This window comes from Rhinoderma darwinii, chromosome 3 (assembly GCF_050947455.1).
Source record: "Rhinoderma darwinii isolate aRhiDar2 chromosome 3, aRhiDar2.hap1, whole genome shotgun sequence".
In the NCBI taxonomy this organism is placed as follows: Eukaryota; Metazoa; Chordata; class Amphibia; order Anura; family Rhinodermatidae; genus Rhinoderma; species Rhinoderma darwinii.
This window is the reverse complement of record NC_134689.1, coordinates 370,982,946-371,003,526: the sequence shown is the minus strand read 5'-3', so window position 1 is coordinate 371,003,526 and position 20,581 is coordinate 370,982,946. Positions and strand designations below refer to the sequence as shown.

The 20,581-nt window shown below is 43.3% G+C and overlaps 1 protein-coding gene across 1 annotated transcript; it reads left to right on the top strand.

The window, feature by feature from the left end:
- Positions 1–1,259: 1,259 nt before the first annotated feature.
- On the top strand, positions 1,260–3,753 carry NKX3-1 (NK3 homeobox 1). Its single transcript, XM_075855376.1, has 2 exons — positions 1,260–1,494; positions 3,335–3,753. The coding sequence occupies exons 1-2, from the start codon at positions 1,260–1,262 to the stop codon at positions 3,751–3,753; spliced, it is 654 nt and encodes a 217-aa protein (XP_075711491.1).
- The last annotated feature ends 16,828 nt before the right edge of the window (positions 3,754–20,581 follow it).

Genomic DNA, 20,581 nt, shown 5'->3' with positions numbered 1-20,581 from the left:
GATAGATAGATAGATAGATAGATAGATAGATAGATAGATAGATAGATAGATAGATAGAGGGGTCCTGTGGCTGGCAATATAATTTGGGGTCCTCTGTCTGTCCCTGTTATGGGGTCTTGTGGCAGGTAGGTAATGTTCTCATGTGGACAGAAAATCACAGTGAATCACTGTAAAATGTGGCAAAATCCTGGCAATTGGTGACCTACAGCAATTTACCCTAAATTACTGGCACTGTGTAGTTCCAGCCCTATTGGTATCCTGAAATAATTATAAGGGTCACCTTTCCTGACATAGGTTAAAAATTACCTGTTAAACTGGCCAAAGACATGAGATTTAAATTGGCTGGACGATTGATGGGTCCGACTGCACCTCTGACCGATGCCACCACAAACATTTACAACAATGCACAGTCAACAAAATGCCATATTCTAAAAAAGAGAGGAAAATGAGGGAAAAGTCCTGTCGGATCCGTCAATGTTCCGTCAATCATACCCTAAACTGCAGGATATGACCGACTACAGGCTAAAATAATCCAGCTCAAAATGTCCACGGATTATCTCTCAATTATCAGTCATTTGCGAGGACGAAGTTGCCCGATCAATGACGATAATCTGGGGAAACAGTTGAAATCTCTGTCTGTGTATTTTCCTCTTCTAAGGACTGCAGCAGATCAATAGTCTCTCCCCATGTCTGCGATTATACCGATATTCTCAGGAAATAAAACCAGTGTAAACACATAGTAAATGACAGGAGATTACTGACACAATAGCTGCTGGATCCCCAGTACCGGGAGATAATGACTGATAATTATTACCTAGTGATGTGATCAGCAAATACTATGATCCCCTTACTGGCTATTACACTGCAGCTATGCCCATTATCACCTGCATGGCAATAGCACAGGCTACTGGGGGCACACGGTGTCTGGGCATTGGGATGGCAGGAGAAGGGTGTGACATAATAGATGCTGTACCTGCAAACTATCCACTGGGAGGAGAGGGGTGTGAGCTTAGGCGATCAGAAGTAAAGGGGTGTGAGCTCAGCCAATGAGAAGTTACACAGGGGTGTGAGCTCAGCCAATCAGACGGCAGTAGATGAGCACAGCAGGAATATATAGAGATACAAGTTAGGGATAGAATAGAGCATCGCTTGACCTGTAGATCTGGCTTGCAGTAATCTGGGGAGATCAGTCATATTTATGTGCTAGGTACCTGCTGCAGGATCCTATATTCTTCTGTATAGTCCTCCCACCTACCTGGATGTCACAGTCACCCTCAGGAGACATGTCTCTCTCCACCCGACCTCTCACATCCTTCCTTATCCAGGACATCCTCTCAGACCTGGGCTGCAAAGGCAAAGAGAGACACATAGAGATCCAGCCTGAAGATCAGGAGAAGCAATCCTCAGGAGACATCACCCCTAAAATAGAGACCTCAGATGGTGAGACAGACAGGACCAGAGCCCAATACGCAGTGGAAACACATCTAATGACAGGTGAGGTTATACATGTCTCTGTATCCCCTTATGAACTCATATATATGCTGGGACTTGTAGTTCTATAACTGCTTTAGAGCCATAGACTGGCAACCCAATTATTGTGCACTATTCCAGTGCCAGTTACAGAAGGAATATCAAGTGGGTTTGCAGACAATTTAAGGAGAGCGCCACTATAAGTTGTAATAGTCTGCAGTGCAGCTCATCACCCTGTAAATGCACTGACTACAGATCAGGTGATATTAATTGGAATAGACAGCAGCTACTGTGTTACCCCACTATCTCTACACATGTCTGCTCCTATCCTACATACAGTGCTGACTCCCACCTCCCCCCATGTGCTTCCCACCAGTCGCAGATCTGCTTCTCTCTGTTTTTATAGGTTAAATGAACCTGAACAGGGCAGAAGGGTCATTGCTAATTCACCAGTGGCTGTAACAATCCCACACACAGACATAGCTATACACCCAGGCGATGTTTGCCTTTATTTTTGCATATCAATAGTGTATTGATTTGGCACTCTATTGAATAAATCAGGAAAATAAATATTAAGATGGCCATAGATTGATTTGACCATGATCAGATGAATTTCTGATGTTCATTCATTATCAGAACATTTCCCCATCATAAAATCGGAAGGATTGAAAGTTGTCCTCTGTATTTGTCAAAGCCATAAGTGTATTTAGAAACATTGGCTGTTCTGGCTGATGGGGCACAACTTCTACCATAGACACACACAGATGATCGCTGCCTCTTAGTCGTGTTGGACAAAATACATCTGGGGGCACCTTTATTTGATGCATAATAGAAAACAAATCCAGGCATATGGAGGTGCTAATAAAAATTATATAACATAACAGAAATTATGTTAAATACGATTTTGGCAAATTTGTATACATTTTGTGGGATCTGCCATTGATCTTATGTGGCCAATAGACATAGATCCATAGTAAAACAGGTCTGTAGTGTGGTGTGTGTATATATATATGTGTGCGTGTGCGTGTGTGTGTGTGTGTGTGTATATACATATATATATGGAGAGATGACAGAAATATAATGAAGGCTGGTCATTGGTTGAAAAAAATGTATTGGACATAATTCAGAGTTTTTCTTGGTTATTGGTCATTATTGTTACTGTTGAAGAATTTTAAATCATGTGAGGCAATATTCCATTTTATATGGGAAGGTTCAGATTGTAGCAAAATCACTGTCTGTTAAGGATCAATGTTCCCATAATAAGTACACATTCGTTTGATGGCTTCCTTTTTTAACCCATTGCTAACTTTAGTGACACCAAGCAATAATTAAACCAGAGGCTCCCGGGCAACGGTGTGGCTATAGGAGGTGCAGAGGTAGCTGTAACACCCGAGCCCAGTGCAAAAGGGGGCACAGAAGAAGACAACGGTTTTAAAAATGGCACATGGTCGGTGGGGAGCACTGTTGCAGATATTGCATCGGGGCTCAGGAACAAGTTACGCCTCTGTGGACAATGATGACAAATTTAAAGCCTTGTGCTGCTATATATATATATATATATATATATATATATATATATATATATACACTGCACAGATTCTACATATATCTATATATGTATAAAATATTTTTTATTATTTATAATGATTCATTTTTATGATAGATTGTTTTTGTGCAATTACTGTAGTTTAATATATAGCAGTGCCTGTGAACTATCCACGTATAGCTCATCTACTTTGCCTCCGAAGCCTCGGGACCTAGTGGCAAGTGCGTCGTCTATATCTTTATTCTTTTGTCTTCATCATATCTGAGATAACTTGGTAGCTTAGTTACTTATTGTCATTTTCTGCCTATACCCCTACAGATGAGCGTAAAGTTGAGCAATTGGACCATGTGACTCCTCAACAACCTTCAGCTGAAGGACATAAAGTAGTCAAACAGCCTCCAAAGAGGTCACGGGCAGCCTTCTCCCATTCCCAAGTCATAGAGTTGGAGAGAAAGTTCTCCAGCCAAAAATACCTCTCTGCTCCTGAAAGAGCCCAGCTGGCCAAGAGTCTGAAGCTGACTGAGACCCAAGTGAAGATCTGGTTCCAGAATCGTAGATATAAAACCAAAAGAAAGCAACTGGCCACTGACCTGGACGATCTGGATAAGACTTCTTCCCTCCCTGTGCTGTGCCGAGATGGAGAACTAAGCCGGACCTCTCTCATGAGCCTCTATCAGAACTACCACTACTACCCATACCTGTATTACCTGGCAGGGTGGCATCCACCTTTGTGGTGATCTCAGCAACCAAACGTAGAGACTGTCAAATCATAATATATTTTTATTAATAATTACTTTTCAGATAATGATTCCAGGTGGGATATTGTATTTTGATAGATGCCATTAAGTGTCAGGCAGAAATGATGGCATTTCTGGGTGTTTCTTTGGTGTCCAGCTTTAGGGCATGGGTGGGACAGCTGGTAGAGTGGTCAGTAACCTGGTATAGAGCACTGCATCTGTGTACTTGCTGAAGGTCAACCAAGTGGCAATACCATTCAGCCCATTGTGCTGTATGGTTTGAGGGGAGAGCCTGCTTAGATATATGAAGAGGGTTGGCTTGTCATAAAAGGTGTGGGTCAAGTTTTGTAACAAAGAATAACTCTCATGGTGAGAGGCGCTAGCCTGTATCAGGTACCTATTTAATATTTCAGTTTTTATTTGAAATGTTGCATTTTCAACTATTTTATGTATTAAGTGCACTTATAATCTATTAAAGAAAAAGTGACTCCAATTCATGGCTCTTATACAGAACGTACGCAATCAGAGTCATTCTTCACCTTTTCAATACCATTTGATCTGGATATTCCTGCCAGGTACAACCAGGAGGAATCAACACTTGTGGGACTACAAGTCTCAGTATACACTGATAAGTAGATCATCCATGCCTCCCTTTGTCACCACCAAATCCAAGCAGTTGGATGTTTGCCACCATGCCACATATCGGGGGTCCATTGACCAGTCACTATAGGCATACGTTTATCTGTGGATTTCATTGCTGATGGAAATCTAATCTCATTTGACAGTTTAAAGGGGTATTCCAACAACAGATATTCATGGCATATCCATAGGAAATAGCTGAGCACTCATCTGTTTCGGTCATACCCCTTAGACTCTCCCCATAGACTATTGCCATGCACGACTCTCCCCTGCTTCTGGTCCTCCTGTTAGTTGAGGGTCCCAGGACTGGTACAACCACCTATCAGACATTTATGGGCATATCCTAGGAAAAGTTCATAAATGTCTGTTGTTGGTATACCCCTTTAAAGGCTATGTACACCTTTGAAAGCGATTTATATATTTTTAATAATAAGGTCTATGGTTTTGTGCAACTTTATAATTAGCTTTTATTAAAAATTATTTTTACTTTTTGAGATACAGCTGCTTTGTATTTTCTATACAGAGCAGCTGTATCTTACGCTGAAACCCGTACCCATCAGGTCCACTGGACTGACGGGTTCAGTGTCAGAGGGTTATCTACTTAGATGTTATCGATTACAGATGGATCTGCTGACACTGAACCCATCAGCCCTTCAGACCTGATGGATTCAGGTCTTAGCGAACGATACAGCTGCTCTGTATACAGAATACAGAGCAGCTGTATCTCAAAAAGTAAAAATAGTTTTTAATAAAAAACTAATTATAAAGTTGCACGAAACACACATATTGACCTTTTTATATATATATATATATATATATATATATATATATATATATATATAATTGCACTTCAATTCTATGTTGCACTTACGTCATAGAAAAAACATAACTGCTATCCCCTGTATCGGGGTTCTCTGATCCAATCAAAAGAAGAATTACATGGTGCCCATTGAGATGAATGGGTTGTCTGTGTAATACATGGACCTCCCAGGTTATCGAGAGACATTCTTTGCAGACTCGCTCCTTTCTGGCTAATAGATAAAAGTGGTAGTCCATCTATTAACTTAGAAATCCGTATTAAGATATTTGGAAATGGATTTTCTAGACCAGAATTTCCTAATAATCTCTCTCAGGCTGCTCATAAGTAGCCAGATGCTTAACTGACCGTGACAATTGCTAAGGCATCTTCCCACCCTTGGGAACCCCTGCTGCACAACCGGCACGGCATGGGGGGGGGGTGATCATGGGAGGTTTAGCAAAACCGAGCTCTTCTCATTGGCAGAAGTGAGCACTGCACAGGTCAAGTATCTGCTCGATGGTCGGATTGGGTAAGAAAAGTGTGTCCGTCTATGGGCAACTTTATTTCATATGCTGGGCGTTTACTGATATCAGTCAATTAAAAAATGTAATTATTCCAAAATATATACAAAATATATTGAAGATTTTGAGTGGATTATGGGGATCTTATCTACAGACCAGTCCATCTCTATCTGCACTACACAGTCAGACAACAACACTTCCTTATCACTATAATAAATCTAATCCTAATGCCCCCTGGGACCACTCCCCAGACCAAACAATTCCCACCATAACATGCATGGGAACTAGTAGACTTGCTTTGTATCTGCAGTCATACTGCATACAAGCTTGTAAATGATGCTTGGTATAGGTTATTCATTACATATTGTCCAAAACTGGTGCCGAAAATGGAGCATGCACTTACCACATATTTAGAAGCCATCTGGCCACGAGTTTTTGCAGGTTTCATGTCCCGGGGGTAATTGTGCTTCATATTTAGAAAGTGTGTGCAACATGTGTACACAACTGTGGCACTCCAATTGTTGCAAAATTACAACGCCCAGCATGCAGGGGGGATGGCAAACTGGGCAATGGTCCTTATTTCTTAGGGGCCCCCCAAGGATTGGATCCCAGGGAGCAATCTAACTATCACTGCTCTCGAACAAGGACCTTAACCCCTTCACTTTCCTAGACCACCAGATACTTTACTATAAACCCTCTCACTATTTTCGCATTATTTGGCCACCAAATGGCAGCTTTATTTGGGCATTGAATGGCACTATTGTGAGGGAAATTAATGGCAGCGTTATGTGGGTTCTATATGGTAGTATCATTTGGATACTGTATCAAGGTATTATTAGGCATTATATAAGGGTATTATTGCAGTCAGCCGAATGCTAGTGTATGAAAATCCTTGATAAAATAAAAGCATTTCACAGTTTTTGATATTATTTCTGATTGCAAGTGCTGTCTATTAAAAATTAAGTGCCTGCTATACTATGACATCATAATGGAATCTATATCATCATCTGCCACCTATACACTATGACATCATAATGGAGTCTGTGATATCATCACCTGTCATCTATACACTATGACATCATAATGGAATCTGTGATATCATCACCTGTCACCTATACACTATGACATCATAATGGAGTCTGTGATAAGCTCAGCTGCTGGTCATACATTAGAACAAGAATATGGAGCTTGTGATATTATACTATATGGCCAAATGTATGTGGGCACCCCTCCTAAGTTCAGGTGTTTCAGCCACATCCATTGCAAACAGGTCCATAAAATCAAGCACACAGCCATGTAAACATAGACAAACATTGGTAGTAGTTTTATGGGTCGTACTGAAGAGCTCAGTGACTTTAAACGTGCCACTGTTATAGTATGCCACCATTGCGACAAGTCCATTTCTGAATTGCTAGATTTCAGCAGTAAGTACTATTATTGCGAAGTGGAAGCATCTAGGAGTAACAACAGCTCAACCACGAAACATTAGACCATGCAAACCTGCTAAGTGCTTAAAGCGTGTGCCAAGTAAAAACTGCTTAGGCCCCATGCACATGACCGTAAAAACTCTCCGTAATTGCAGACCGCAATACGGTCCGCAATTACGAACCTATTCAGTTCTATTGGCCGCGGACACCTTTTCGTATTGCTAAGGATGGGTGTCCGTGAAATAGAAATGTTCAGAAAATTATGGAACATGTCCATTCTTTTGCATTTTACGGGCCGTGCTCCCATACTTTGTATGGGAGCACGGCCCGAAAATGCGGGCAGCCACCGGTGGCCGGCTGTGCCCGCTATCGTGGCCGTGTGCATGGGGCCTTATCCTGTATTGTATCACTCACTACAGAGTTACAAACTGCCACTGAAAGTGCCATCAGCACAAGAACTGGAGCAGTGGAGATGTATAGTGAGGAGTGATGAATCACATTTCATCTGGCAGTCTGATGGAGGAATCTGGGTTTGACAGATGTCTGGAGAACGCTGTCTACCGGAATGTATAGTGGCTACTGTAACATTTGGTGTTTGGGGCTGTTTTTCAGTGTTTGGGCCCCTTATTTCCAATGAAGGGACATTTTAATGCTACAGCATACAAAGACATTTTGGACAATTGTAGCTTCCAACTTTGTGGTTACAGTTTGGGGTTCGGTCTTTTCTCTGTTCCAGCATGACTGCCTCAGTGCACAAGGGCTAGGTCCATAAAGACATAGTGTGAGGAGTTTGACATGGAGGAACTCAAGTGGCTGCACAGAGCCCTGACCTCAACCCCATCCAAAACCTTTCGGATGAATTGAACGTTGATTACGACTCAGGCATCTCCTCCAAACATCAGTGTCTGACCTCAAAAATACTCGTCTGGATGACTGGTCACAAATTCCCACAGACACTCTCCAAAATCTTGTAGAAAGCCTTCCCAGTGGAGTGGAAGCTGTTAAAGATGCAAAAGGGGGACCAACTCCATATAACGCCCATGGTTTTGGAATGGGATGTCCAAGAAACCCATATACGTGTGATGGTCAGGTGTCCCCATACTTTACATAGTGTATCAATGTATAATGTCCACATTATGCCTCATTCACACGACTGTGTGTGCCGGCCGAGTCCCACCAGTGATCCGTGGAAAGATAGGACATGTCCTATCATTCCACGGATCAGAGAATCGGGTCAGTTTTCACGGACCCGATTCACCCGCTAAAGTGAATGGGTCAGTGAAAACTATCGTGTGCCACTCGGATGCCGTGAAAAACTGCCCGAGTGGCACTTAGTCGTGTGCAACTGCACTAAAAGTTCTATGAGTTTAGTGATAAAGGGAGATTCCAATGAAAGTTGGAGTTTCCCATTGTATTTATTAATAAGGGTGTATAAATATTCACTGGAAAATAAATTAAATAAACAAGATAAATGTAAAAGAAACGCTTTAGATAAAATAAAATATTCCCTGAGTTACCCTCTTCTGGTAAAAGTTTTGTATGCTTTTGTATATTCACACGGTATTAAACCTAATGCCGAAAAATCAGTCGCTGAATCTGCCTCTAAAATCAGTGTGCATCCCACACTGATTTTTGGATGCTGAATAAAAAAGATATACGCTGTTTTTGACGCTTCGCCGCATTTGGTGCAGTTTTTTCAGCTATTGGTTGATTTCAATGTGAATTTTTGGGCAGATATAGAGCCTACATAGGTCAGAAGGCATTTTTTTCAGTACCACTAATTTTGATTTAGTGCGCAGAAAGATCAGCACCATATGGCCGGGTTCACACGTAGCGTAAATACTGCGGATTTTCCGCAACGGATTTAGTTGTGTAAAATCGGCAGCATAATACAATAGCAGCAGAGTGGATGAGATTGAACAAATCTCATCCACACACTGCGTGAATGCTGAACGGAAAAAGCGTGCATAAATTGACCTGCGGTGCGGTTCTTTAATCCGCAGCATGTCAATTGTATTTGCATAATTGCTGCTTTTTGTTGCGGGTTTTCCCCATTGAATTCATTAGGGAAGTAAAATCCGCAACAAATAGCAGATGTTGAGATTTTTGTGGCAGAAAAGTTGCCGCAACAATCGAAACTAGTATATATATATATATGTATATATATATATGTATATGACCAGTGCATTGGGGGCACGTTAGCTGCTACTGCTGCCTGCTTTGGCATGTGACCACCATGATTCTTCGTGTGAATTATATAATAGTATTATGTAGACATTGCATAGCACTGTTATCAGATGACTCTATGTATGGGGCTGTTATTTGGTCACTGTATGTTGGTAATATTTGAGTACTGTATATGCCAGCACATGGCACTTCTATGTTGGCACCATACTGTATGGAGCACTGTATGATAGTACACTATATGGGGGGCGCAATAGAAAGTACCGCACATTCGACACAAGACCGGTCTTGAATATGATGTATTGTAAATTGTAAATGTGCCCCATTCTATATTGAGGCCTTATATTTAATAGTGACTTTTCATTGCACTGCTTTTCCTATTACTCTTGCGTTAAGGTCTCTGAAGATCTACATTTTCCACGCTCCACATTGTCTGTTTCTGACAATTACTCACGAGTTGACTGCATCGTGTATTTACAAATTGCCATAAACATCAAGAGGGATTTTTTTCTGGGAAAAAGGTAAAATATAAATAAGTTGGATCTGGACGTTGAAGATATGATCCATCAAGTGTTTGGATAATCAGATAACGGCATAGAGATGAGAGAGGGGAGATCTGCCTGTTTATCTGAAGATGGGATGCTCTCTATGGACAGAGGCTCTGGCAGCGGAGACATAGGGGTACCCCGGAGGAATCCAGAGACATTCTTAGATAAGGCAAATATGCCGAGGCATAAAATGGAAAATGAAGAGTGATATTAACCCTTTCAGGAACTACATATATGGGCATCTCAGAACAGTATACATACAGTAGACATCTTCAATTTCTTATATCAATTTTGGAATATTTTTCTGTATAGTTATATCCGCTTATATCGTTATATAGTATGTGAGGCTAAAAAAAAAAGACATAAGTCCATTCAGTTCAGCCTATTATCCTGTAATGTTAATCCAGAGGAGAGCAAAAACCAACATGAGGCAAAAGCCAATTTTCCTCATCTTAATGAAAAAATTCCTTCCCGACTCCAATATGGACATCAGAATAAATCCCTGGATCAACGACCCATCTACAGAAATCTAGTAACCGTAATTTGTAATATTATAACACTTATAGTGGTTTTCCCATGAAGGACATTTATGACATATCCACAGGATTTGTCATAAATGTCAGATAGATGTGGGTCCCACCTCTGGAACCTGCACCTATCTCTACTAAAACAGGGCCCCTTAAACCCCTTTAAGTAAGACATCCAGTCCCCTTTTTAACTATTTCTTTATATCTACTATCCGTGGCAGAGAGTTCCATAGTCTTACTGCTCTTACAGTAAAGAATCTCCTTCTATGCTGGTATAGAAACCTTCTATCCTCTAGACGTAGAAGATGTCCCTTGTTACTTATATATTTATATGTGTGTATAGAAAGATAGAGAGATGATAGATAGATAGATAGATAGATAGATAGATAGATAGATAGATAGATAGATAGATAGATAGATAGATAGATAGATAGATAGATAGATAGATAGATAGATAGATAGTCATCAACACAGCAACATTCACCTTCCAGTATGTGCCTGTATTGCTGTGCACTCAGAGGCCGCTCATATGTACCTTTCTCCTTCTTTCTTAACAAATGCAAGTTTTCCCTGCAGAACAGTCTGAGAATATATAGGCCATGGGGAGCAATGATTTAGAAACCCACTTTAACAAACATGACCCAATTTTGTATGGTTTGGTTACTGGTTATGGTGACTCTGCACCTTTTATTATGACGTCGATTTTAGGTCCAACATTCTGCATTTTATGTCTTGGATAGCGGACTGTGGTCTGTTTTTCTGATAACACAGTTATTATTGAGTTCACTGTATAAACAATATGCAGAAGCTCCTTAGCTCCCCCTAGTGGTGGCTGTTGACATGTTAACTTCAACATCTATGTTCTATATCAGAAACATGAAGCTTCACCCGCTATATTGTCAAGCGAATCCACACAGAATGTGGAACCTATTTAGCTAGAAAATATATATATATATTGAGGGTTGGACATCCCCCTAAAGTAAAGTAGTTATGCTGCTGTTTGCATTACTACTGTTCTATTTACTGTCAACAATGTGGAGAGACCGATCATTGTAGTTATGGCAATGATCAGCCGATGAACAAGCAAACGCTCGATCACCTGCTGATCTGTTCTTTTATGCAGAATTAAAAATCATCGTTGTCGGCAGCACATCTCCCTGTCTAAACAGGGAGATGTGCTGCCGACATGATGAAAATGTATGGGGACGAATGTTCGAAGTAACGATAACTCGTCCCTATACACAAGCAATCATTGCTCCTTTTGAAAGACACAAACGAGCGCCGATCAACAAGCTATCTCGTTGATCAGCGCTCGTTTAGACAGCCCACGTCGGGCCGTGTAATAAGAACCTTAGGCCTGTCTTGTAGAAGGAAAAGTCCAAACACAACCTTCTCAGTTCTAACGTTTGGAATAAATAAATAATCTCCATCGGGAAGCAATAGCGGTGGCATCCAGGTCTCCATACCTCCAAAGGGTACCATAAACCCCAAAATCTGGAATTATAAAATAGCTGTTCCTCCCCCTTGCTAAAAAATAATACTAATAATAATTATAATAATAATCATCATAATAATAATCATAATAAAAAAAACATATACATATTAACCATTTTGAACAAAGTTTTAGGTTTTAGGGCAAGACATTATGATCAGTATAGACGAGCAAATGTGTGAAAATTTACTTCACCAGAATTTTACTGATGACAAATTGCCTATCAACGGCACGTTCAGACATGGCAGATATGCTGCGGAATTCAGCAGACTTTTTTTTTCTTTGTGTTCATCTCCTATAGCTCAGTGCAGTCCTTGCAGAAAACAACGGTACCGAAAATAGGTTGGGGAGAAGCAGTGGACTTTCGATGCGGCAAGTCCGCTGCGAAATCCGCCACATCTGCATGAACCCTCAAATATAAAAATTTTGCACCAGATTCGTTGCGTAATTGGCACGAATTTGTGGCAAAATCCGCTGCGGAAAATTTCTGCTACGTCTAAACTTGCCGCGATGAGCCGTATTTCCCTCTTATGAGACAATGGAGGCTGAATTACTTCATATTAGCATCTATTGTCTTATATGGGAGAACTACCATGCCGGGTATTATATTCACCCAATGGTGAGACAATGGCAAACTGAATATTCAATGTTTCACTCATCTGTATGAGCACATTGCCCGGCACTGATGTGGTTAACTCCGACGCCCCATTCACCTCTGGTTTCCCATCACGTCTGAGTGCTGTTTACACTGTGCTCCCCTCCATCGCCTACGTCTGATAAAAGACAGATGAAGATCTCTGTATGGGAAAGGCTCTTATCACTGTGTGTAGCACTAGGGGCACCAGAGGTTAATTCCAGCTGCAGCTTCTGGGATCCAGGGAGTTGTATAATAAGGTGTTAGTACTACAGCCGAAGCTAAGGCCAAAGATAAAATGCCATACTGCCGCTCTCTTTACAATGGGATTAGGCCACCTGTGACTTCCCAGCCACCGTGGAACTATAAATCCCAGCACGTTACGGTTGTACTGTGTATGGTGGATGTGCAGCTCCTCAGCCAATACAGCCTATAGCACCATGGTGGTATTCATATTGACCACATATTGACCGGAGCTCTATAATAGAGTCTCATGCAGCCAATACAACCTACAGCACCATGGTGGTATTCATATTGACCACTGTTCTACTGCAGAGAAATTCAGCTGCATCGGAGCTCTAAGGGCATGTTCACACGTGGCGGATTTCCTCCGCAACTGTCCGCATCAATGCCGCACCTAATCCGGGTTGCGGATTACGGCTGCGGATCTGCCCAAAATGTGCAGAAAATTGATGCGGACTAGCTGCTGCGGACTGCGGGAAAAGTGCTTCCCTTTTCCCTATTCAGTGCAGGATAGAGAGAAGGGACAGCACTTTCCCTAGTGAAAGTAATCGAATTACATACTTACCGGCCGTTGTCTTGGTGACGCGTCCCTCTTTCGGCATCCAGCCCGACCTCCCTGGATGACGCGCCAGTCCATGTGACCGCTGCAGCCTGTGCTTGGCCTGTGATTGGCTGCAGCCGTCACTTAGACTGAAACGTCAGCCTGGGAGGCCGGACTGGAGACAGAAGCAGGGAGTTCTCGGTAAGTATGAACTTATATTTTTTTACAGGTTGCTGTATATTGGGATCGGTAGTCACTGTCCCGGGTGCAGAAACAGTGACTGCCGATCGCTTAACTCTTTCAGCACCCTGGACAGTGACTATTTACAGACGTCTCCTAGCAACGCTCCCGTCATTACGGGAGCCCCATTGACTTCCTCAGTCTGGCTGTAGACCTAGAAATACATAGGTCCAGCCAGAATGAAGAAATGTCCTCTCAAAAAAGCAAGACGCATCCGCAGCACACATAACATGTGCATGACAGCTGCGGACTTCATTGCGGAAATTAGAATCTCCATTGAAGTCAATGGAGAAATTCCGCCATGAGTCCGCCACTGCTCCGCAACAGACAGAGCATGCTGCGGACACCAAATTCCGCTCCGCAGCCTATGCTCCGCAGCGGAATTTTACGCATCGTCTAAACGAACACTGCTAAATTAAAGTGGAAGTCAATGGACAAACGGCTCCGCTGCGGATTAACGCTGCGGAGTGTCCGCAGCGGAATTTAAGTGAAATTCCGCCACGTGTGAACCCGCCCTTACATAGAGCCTCATGCAGCCAATTTGGCAGTAATATTGTATATAGAGCATAGGATCATTATGGAGCTTCCCTTTAAGGCAGAGTTTCCCAACCTTTTCGGACTCGAGGCACCACTGGTAAAAAAAAAAAATCCTTAGGGCTCCCCTACCAAAAATGGTTTACAAAAAGACAGAAAACGTCTAAAAACAAGCACTACACTCTTAGGGTATGTTCACACAGCGTTTTTTTGTAAGGCAGAAAAAATAGGCAGATTTTGAATTGACAGCGTTATTTGACTTTTTTTTTTTTGCCTTTTTTTTGCCTGCTCCAAACGAGCGCCGCAGGTATTTTCTGCCTCCTATTAATTTTAATTGGAGGTCAGTGGTGGAAACCATTTAAAGACCATCAGCTCGCCACTCACAGTAAAATAACCATTAGCCCCCCACTCACAGTAAAATGACAATCAGCCCCACACTCACAGTAAAATGACAATCAGCTCCCCACTCACAGTAAAATAACCATCAGCCCCCCACTCACAGTAAAATGACAATCAGCCCCCCACTCACAGTAAAATGTAGGTAGTGCCACACAGCCCCCTTGTAGGTAGAGCCACACAGCCCCCTTGAAGGTAGTGCCACACAACCTCCTTGTAGCTAGTGCCACACAGCCGCCTCGTAGATGGCACTCCCATCCCCCCTTCCTATACATAGCGCCACCGTTGCTCCCTGAAGGAGCGGAATCCCCCTACAGCCGAGGATTCCGCTCCTGCAAGCAGCTCTTGATGTCTCTGTCCATATATGGACAGTGACATCAGGGGCAACTCCTGAAGCGGAATCCCCGTCCACAGCGTTGCCGATGCTATGACCAGGGATTCCAGTCCAGGAGAAGCCCCTGACGTCTCTGTCCATTTATGGATAGTGACGTCAGGGGCTTCTCCTGGAGCCGAATCACCAGCCACCGCGCCGGCAACGCTGTGGACGGGGATTCCGCTTCAGGAGTTGCCCCTGATGTCACTGTCCATATATGGACACAGACATCAAGCGCTCCAGCCAGGCGCGGAATCCTGGTCCTTCAGGGAGCTACAGTGGCGCTATGTATATGACGGGGGGATGGGGGGTGCCATCTACAGAGTTGGGTGTGCTATCTACAAGGGGGCTGCAAAAAATCTCGAAATGCATGTGAGGAGGAGAGAAAGCACGACCACAGTGGTTCAGAGGAGTGTCGCAGCACCCCTGGAGGGTTCTCATGGCACCCCAGGGTGCCGCGGCACTCCGGTTGGGAACCACTACTTTAAGGGTATGTTCACACAGGGCGGATACAGTGCGTAAAAGCACACAGGGTATCCGCCCTGGGCGCCGCACGGAATTCCGGATGAAAAATCGCACCAAATTGTGGTGTCGTTTTTCGTCCAGATTGTCCGCTGCGGAAAACTGCACATAAAAAAAAAAGTTTGATACTTACGTGGCCATTAGCTACAGCGGTCACATGGGATGAAATGCCAGCCCAGGAGGCCGGCCTGGACGAAGAAACACAGAATTCTGGGTAAGTATAAGATTTTTTTTTCGGAGTTGCGATTTTTGTGGCTTTTTGACCGCAAAAAAAACGCAACATCTGCTATTTGTTGCGGGTTTTACCTCCCCATTGAATTAAATGGGGAAAACCTGCAACAAATAAGCAGTGTTTACGCGAATACAATTGACATGCTGCGGATTAAAAAAAACTTTTTTCTGCTCAGCATTTACGCAGGGTGTGGATGAGATTTGTTTAAATCTCATCCACTTTGCTGCTACTCTGCTACTGTATTAGGCTTTTCACGCGTGTCGTACGCACCTATATTAGTCTATGGGGCAGTGCAGACAGTGCGTGAATTTTGCGCAGCGCGAGTGCGTTGCATAAAACTCACGACATGTCCTATCTTTGTGGGCTGTTCGCGCATCATGCACCCATTGAAGTCAATGGGTGCGTGAAAACCATGCATGCCGCACGGAAGCACTTCCGTGCAAACTGCGTGATTCGCGCAACAGCTGTCAAACTCTGAATGTAAACAGAAAAGCACCACATGCTTTTCTGTTTACAAACATCCAAATGGAGTGTCATAATGATGGCGGCTGCACAAAACTCACGCAGCCATGCATCATACACTGATGACACACGCAGCTGTTAAGTGCCTTTTGCGCACGCAAAACGCTGTGTTTTTTGCATGCGCAAAACGCACACGCTCGTGTAAATCAGGCCTTATACTGCGGATTTTCTGCAACTAAATCCGTTGCGGAAGATCCCCAGTATTTACGCTACATGTGCTTACCCTAAATGTGCAGGTTTCCCTTGTAGGGATTGTCAGTCAAACATTTGTTAAAAGTGAGATGAGGTCTAGGACATATATCATGCATGCAGAGGACACAGCTACTTCTTAGGCAGCTGCCTCTACTGCCTACCCCTCGTGCCAGCCCTACAGGACAAGGGCATCAATGATTTCTACCCGTGCTTACGAGTTATGGTAGTAGCAGGTATCAACAGCTGGAACTTTCCAACCTCTGCCAATCTGCCGCCCTCTGGCAATTTACCTTCTATTTGTGGAGCTATAGAGAGGTAAAGGTCAGAATTTACATAGACCTCTGTAGACTAATCCTGCCATATTTTTGTAGGCAATGCTTGCTGACAGCGATGGCAGAACAAGAGTGACACAGGGTGTGTCTGTATGGTAAAATGACAATATGCCATCTCTGGATTCAAAGAGAACAGAATATACAGGTCACATGTATGGAAAGCTACAAGACTGTCATATAGCCGTGCAGTGATCTATGTGGTGTGCAGATGTAGCAGAGATGAGTTTGTCACTGCAGGTACAATATCTTCAAGGGTATTTGCACTTTTGCAACCACTTTTGTTGCTCCTATTCATGTAAAATAAAAAAAAATGAAGCAGTCTTTATTAAAATGTTCTGCCAGTTTGTGTCTACAGCTCCTATTCCAGATCTATGTATCTCCATGGGAATCGACTACAAGCAAACTCTGTGTGTGATCCTGTAGTCATATATTTTTCTATTCCATTTTGTTCCCTTGCTTTTTACAGATATTAGAGGCCGGGGCAGATGAAATGGAATAAAACATTACTGCAATATCAGACTACACAGAGTTTGTTTGTAGTCTGCAACCATGGATAAACATAGGTCTGCATAGGAGCTGTGTACACATTGATGCATTGGAGCCATTGGAACTTTGCAGGAGAGGCTGCTGGATTTGTACGTTTGCCTAGGTAACCTGATGCCCACTTTCCCAGCCGAGCCTCCCACCGTCAATTCTAAACTACTGGCAGGAGATGCGGCCCTAAGTATAGCTGATAGTACAGACACGGTGCAAAAAGTTAGGACAGTTCTGATAATTATTTATGTGTCTCCCGACTTCCTCCCCTGACCTTGGTCTTTTGTCATCTATCCTGATTTCTGGTCTGTATTCACTAGTATTGAACTTGAACCACATACCGCAACCTGCATTGTCCTTAGGTAACTACATTATTTTCCATTGACATCCATATCCCCTATACAGGTGTCCATGTACCTGAACAATGCAGAGAATGCGGCTGTCCTTGTTACATCATACATCGGGTATGTGACATCATGGCTGCAAGACAGAGATGGATAATAATATCAAATACATGTACTCAGTAATGAGAAGTCAAGGGACCTACTGTTATTTCTGCAGGGATATAGATTGGTCATTGGTAGTAGTCAGGATGTAATAGGCAGAGGGATCATTGGTAAGGGTATGTTCACACGGCCTATTTACAGACGTAATTTGGGCGTTTTAACCCCCGAATTACGTCAGAAATTACGGCTTGAAAGCGTTGACAATCATCTGCCCATTGAAAGCAATGGGCTGACGTTTGTCTGTTCACACAAGGCGTATATTTACGCGTCGCTGTCAAAAGACGGCGCGTAAATAGACGCCCGCGCCAAAGAAGTGTCATGTCACTTCTTCAGACGTAAATGGAGCTGTTTTCCATGGACTCCATGGAAAACCAGCTCCAGTTACGTCCGTAATGGACGCGGCGTTCAAGCGCCTGCACATGCCGTTACAGCTGAAATGACGGAGCTGTTTTCTCCAGCCGTTACGGACGCTGCCGTGTGAACATACCCTCATAGTGATTGGGACTAGTTAGGCTGAGATCATATACCCATAAGGGCGAATTCACACAACGTGATTTTCGTCCGTGCAACCCGCGTGGTTTTCACGCGGGTCGCACGGACCTATACAAGTCTATGGGGTAGTGCAGACAGTCCGTGAGTTTTGCGCAGCGTGAATCCGCTGCGTAAAACTCACGACATGTTCTATTTTTAGGTGTTTTTCTCGCATCACGCACCCATTGAAGTCAATGGGTGCGTGAAAATCACGCATGTCACACGGAAGCACTTCCGTGCGAACAGCGTGATTCGCGCAACAGCTGTCAAACTCTGAATGTAAACAGAAAAGCACCACGTACTTTTCTGTTTACAAACATCCAAATGGAGTGTCATAATGATGGCGGCTGCGCGAAAATCACGCAGCCGCGCACCATACGCTGATGACACACGCAGCTGTTAGGTGCCTATTGCGTACGCAAAATGCAGCGTTTTTTTGCGTGCGCAAAACGCACACGCTCGTCTGAATCCGCCCTAAGGGTCTGTTCTGTCTGGTTTACGTTTTGTGATGACCAGAATAGAAAACCCCGCTGCAATATTTTTTCCAGTATAAAAGAAATGGTGAACTGACTAACCCATTATAGGTCAAGTATCAATTACACACCAGTGTGAATATGGTCTTAGGCAGGATTCACACGAGCGTGTTCGGTCTGTGATATATGGACCGTATGCCGGCAGTAATTCCCGGACCGAACACACTGCAGGGAGCCGGGCTCTTATCGTCATAGTTATGTACGATGCTAGGAGTCCCTGCCTCGCTGAAGGAATAATTGTCCTGTACTGTAATCGTGTTCTCAGTATGGGACAGTAGTTTCGCTGGGAGCCAGGGACACCTAGCGTCATAGATGACTATGATGCTAGGAGCCCGGCTCCCTGCACTATGTTCGATCTGGGAAATGCGGCCGACATACGGACCATATATCAGAAAAGGACAGAACACCCTCGCGTGAATCAGGCTCTACTTGGAGTAATTAAAGGGTAACTAAACCTTCAAAAAACTTTTGACATGTCATAAGTTTTGATTGGTGGGGCTTCAAGCACTGAGACCCACACCGATCACTAAAACAAAGTGGCAGAAGCGCTCGGAGGAAAGCTGTTCCGCTTGGTTTGTGATCGGTTTTCCTCGGAAAGCCCAGCAAGTGGTGTATGGGCTCAATAGAAAGTCTATGAGTCCGAACAACGTTCCCAAGAAAGCCAAGCAGAGCTGTTTTGAAACAAAGCGGCACAGTGCTCCCCCGAGCGCTTCTGCCGCTGCGTTTTAGCGATCGGCGGAGGTCAAGGTGCACGGAGCCCCACTGATCAAAATTTCTGACATGTCCCTATGACATGTCAAAAGTTTTATAAAAGATTAGTTACCCTATAAGGTGTATTTGAGAGGAACTACTGTATTTATAACAGGCAGAAAATTGCTTCTTTTTTTTAAACCTAAAATGGTGCCCCCTTGCTCAATGGTGCCCTAGGCAGCCTCCTACTCTGCCTGATCAAGGTATAATGGGGGATACTGGTTATAGCAATAGAAATTGGTTACCGGTAGTCAGGGTATAATAATAAGGGTATGTGCACACACACTAATTACATCCGCAAGTACCGGACCGAACACAGTGCAGGGAGCCGGGCTCCTAGCATCATACTTATGTACGATGCTAGGAGTCCCTGCCTCGCTGCAGGACAACTGTCCCGTACTGAAAACATGATTACAGTACGGGACAGTAGTTCCACGGAGAGGCAGGGACTCCTAGCGTCGTACATAACTATGATGCTAGGAGCCCGGCTCCCTGCGCTGTGTTCGGTCCGGTACTTGCGGCCGAAATACGTCCGTCAATTACGGACGTAATTAGTGTGTGTGCACATAGCCTAAGAAGGTAAAAGAAGAAGGGTTACTGATGAAAGGGATTGGTTACTAGAAGCGGACAGAATTTAGGTAAGACCTCATGCACATGGCAGAGTTGTACAGCTCTGTAGTAGGGAGCCATAGGCACTTAGTATATGTTACCTAGGTAATGGCACCCTAGTATGGATATATTCTACCCTATAAGCAGAACTCCTATGGAAGAATACATCTGTAATAGGACATCAGAGGGAATATGGCACGTTTTATTTTTTCCATATGAATTAGACAGAAATAAAAGCAGAGTTTTTATGAAGCTGTAACACAACCATGTGCTGGAGCTGTATGTATAAATGACTGTTTGCATGTGGCGTGACGGGAAGTAGTGGTGTATGTTAATGCATGGAGGAGCAATTATCATTCTGATCATCAAATTTTGGGATATTTGCTTAATATAAATGGACATTCATATGGAAAGCTGCATAGAAATCAATGATGGAAAGACAGAATTGACATAAACTCTCTTTATTA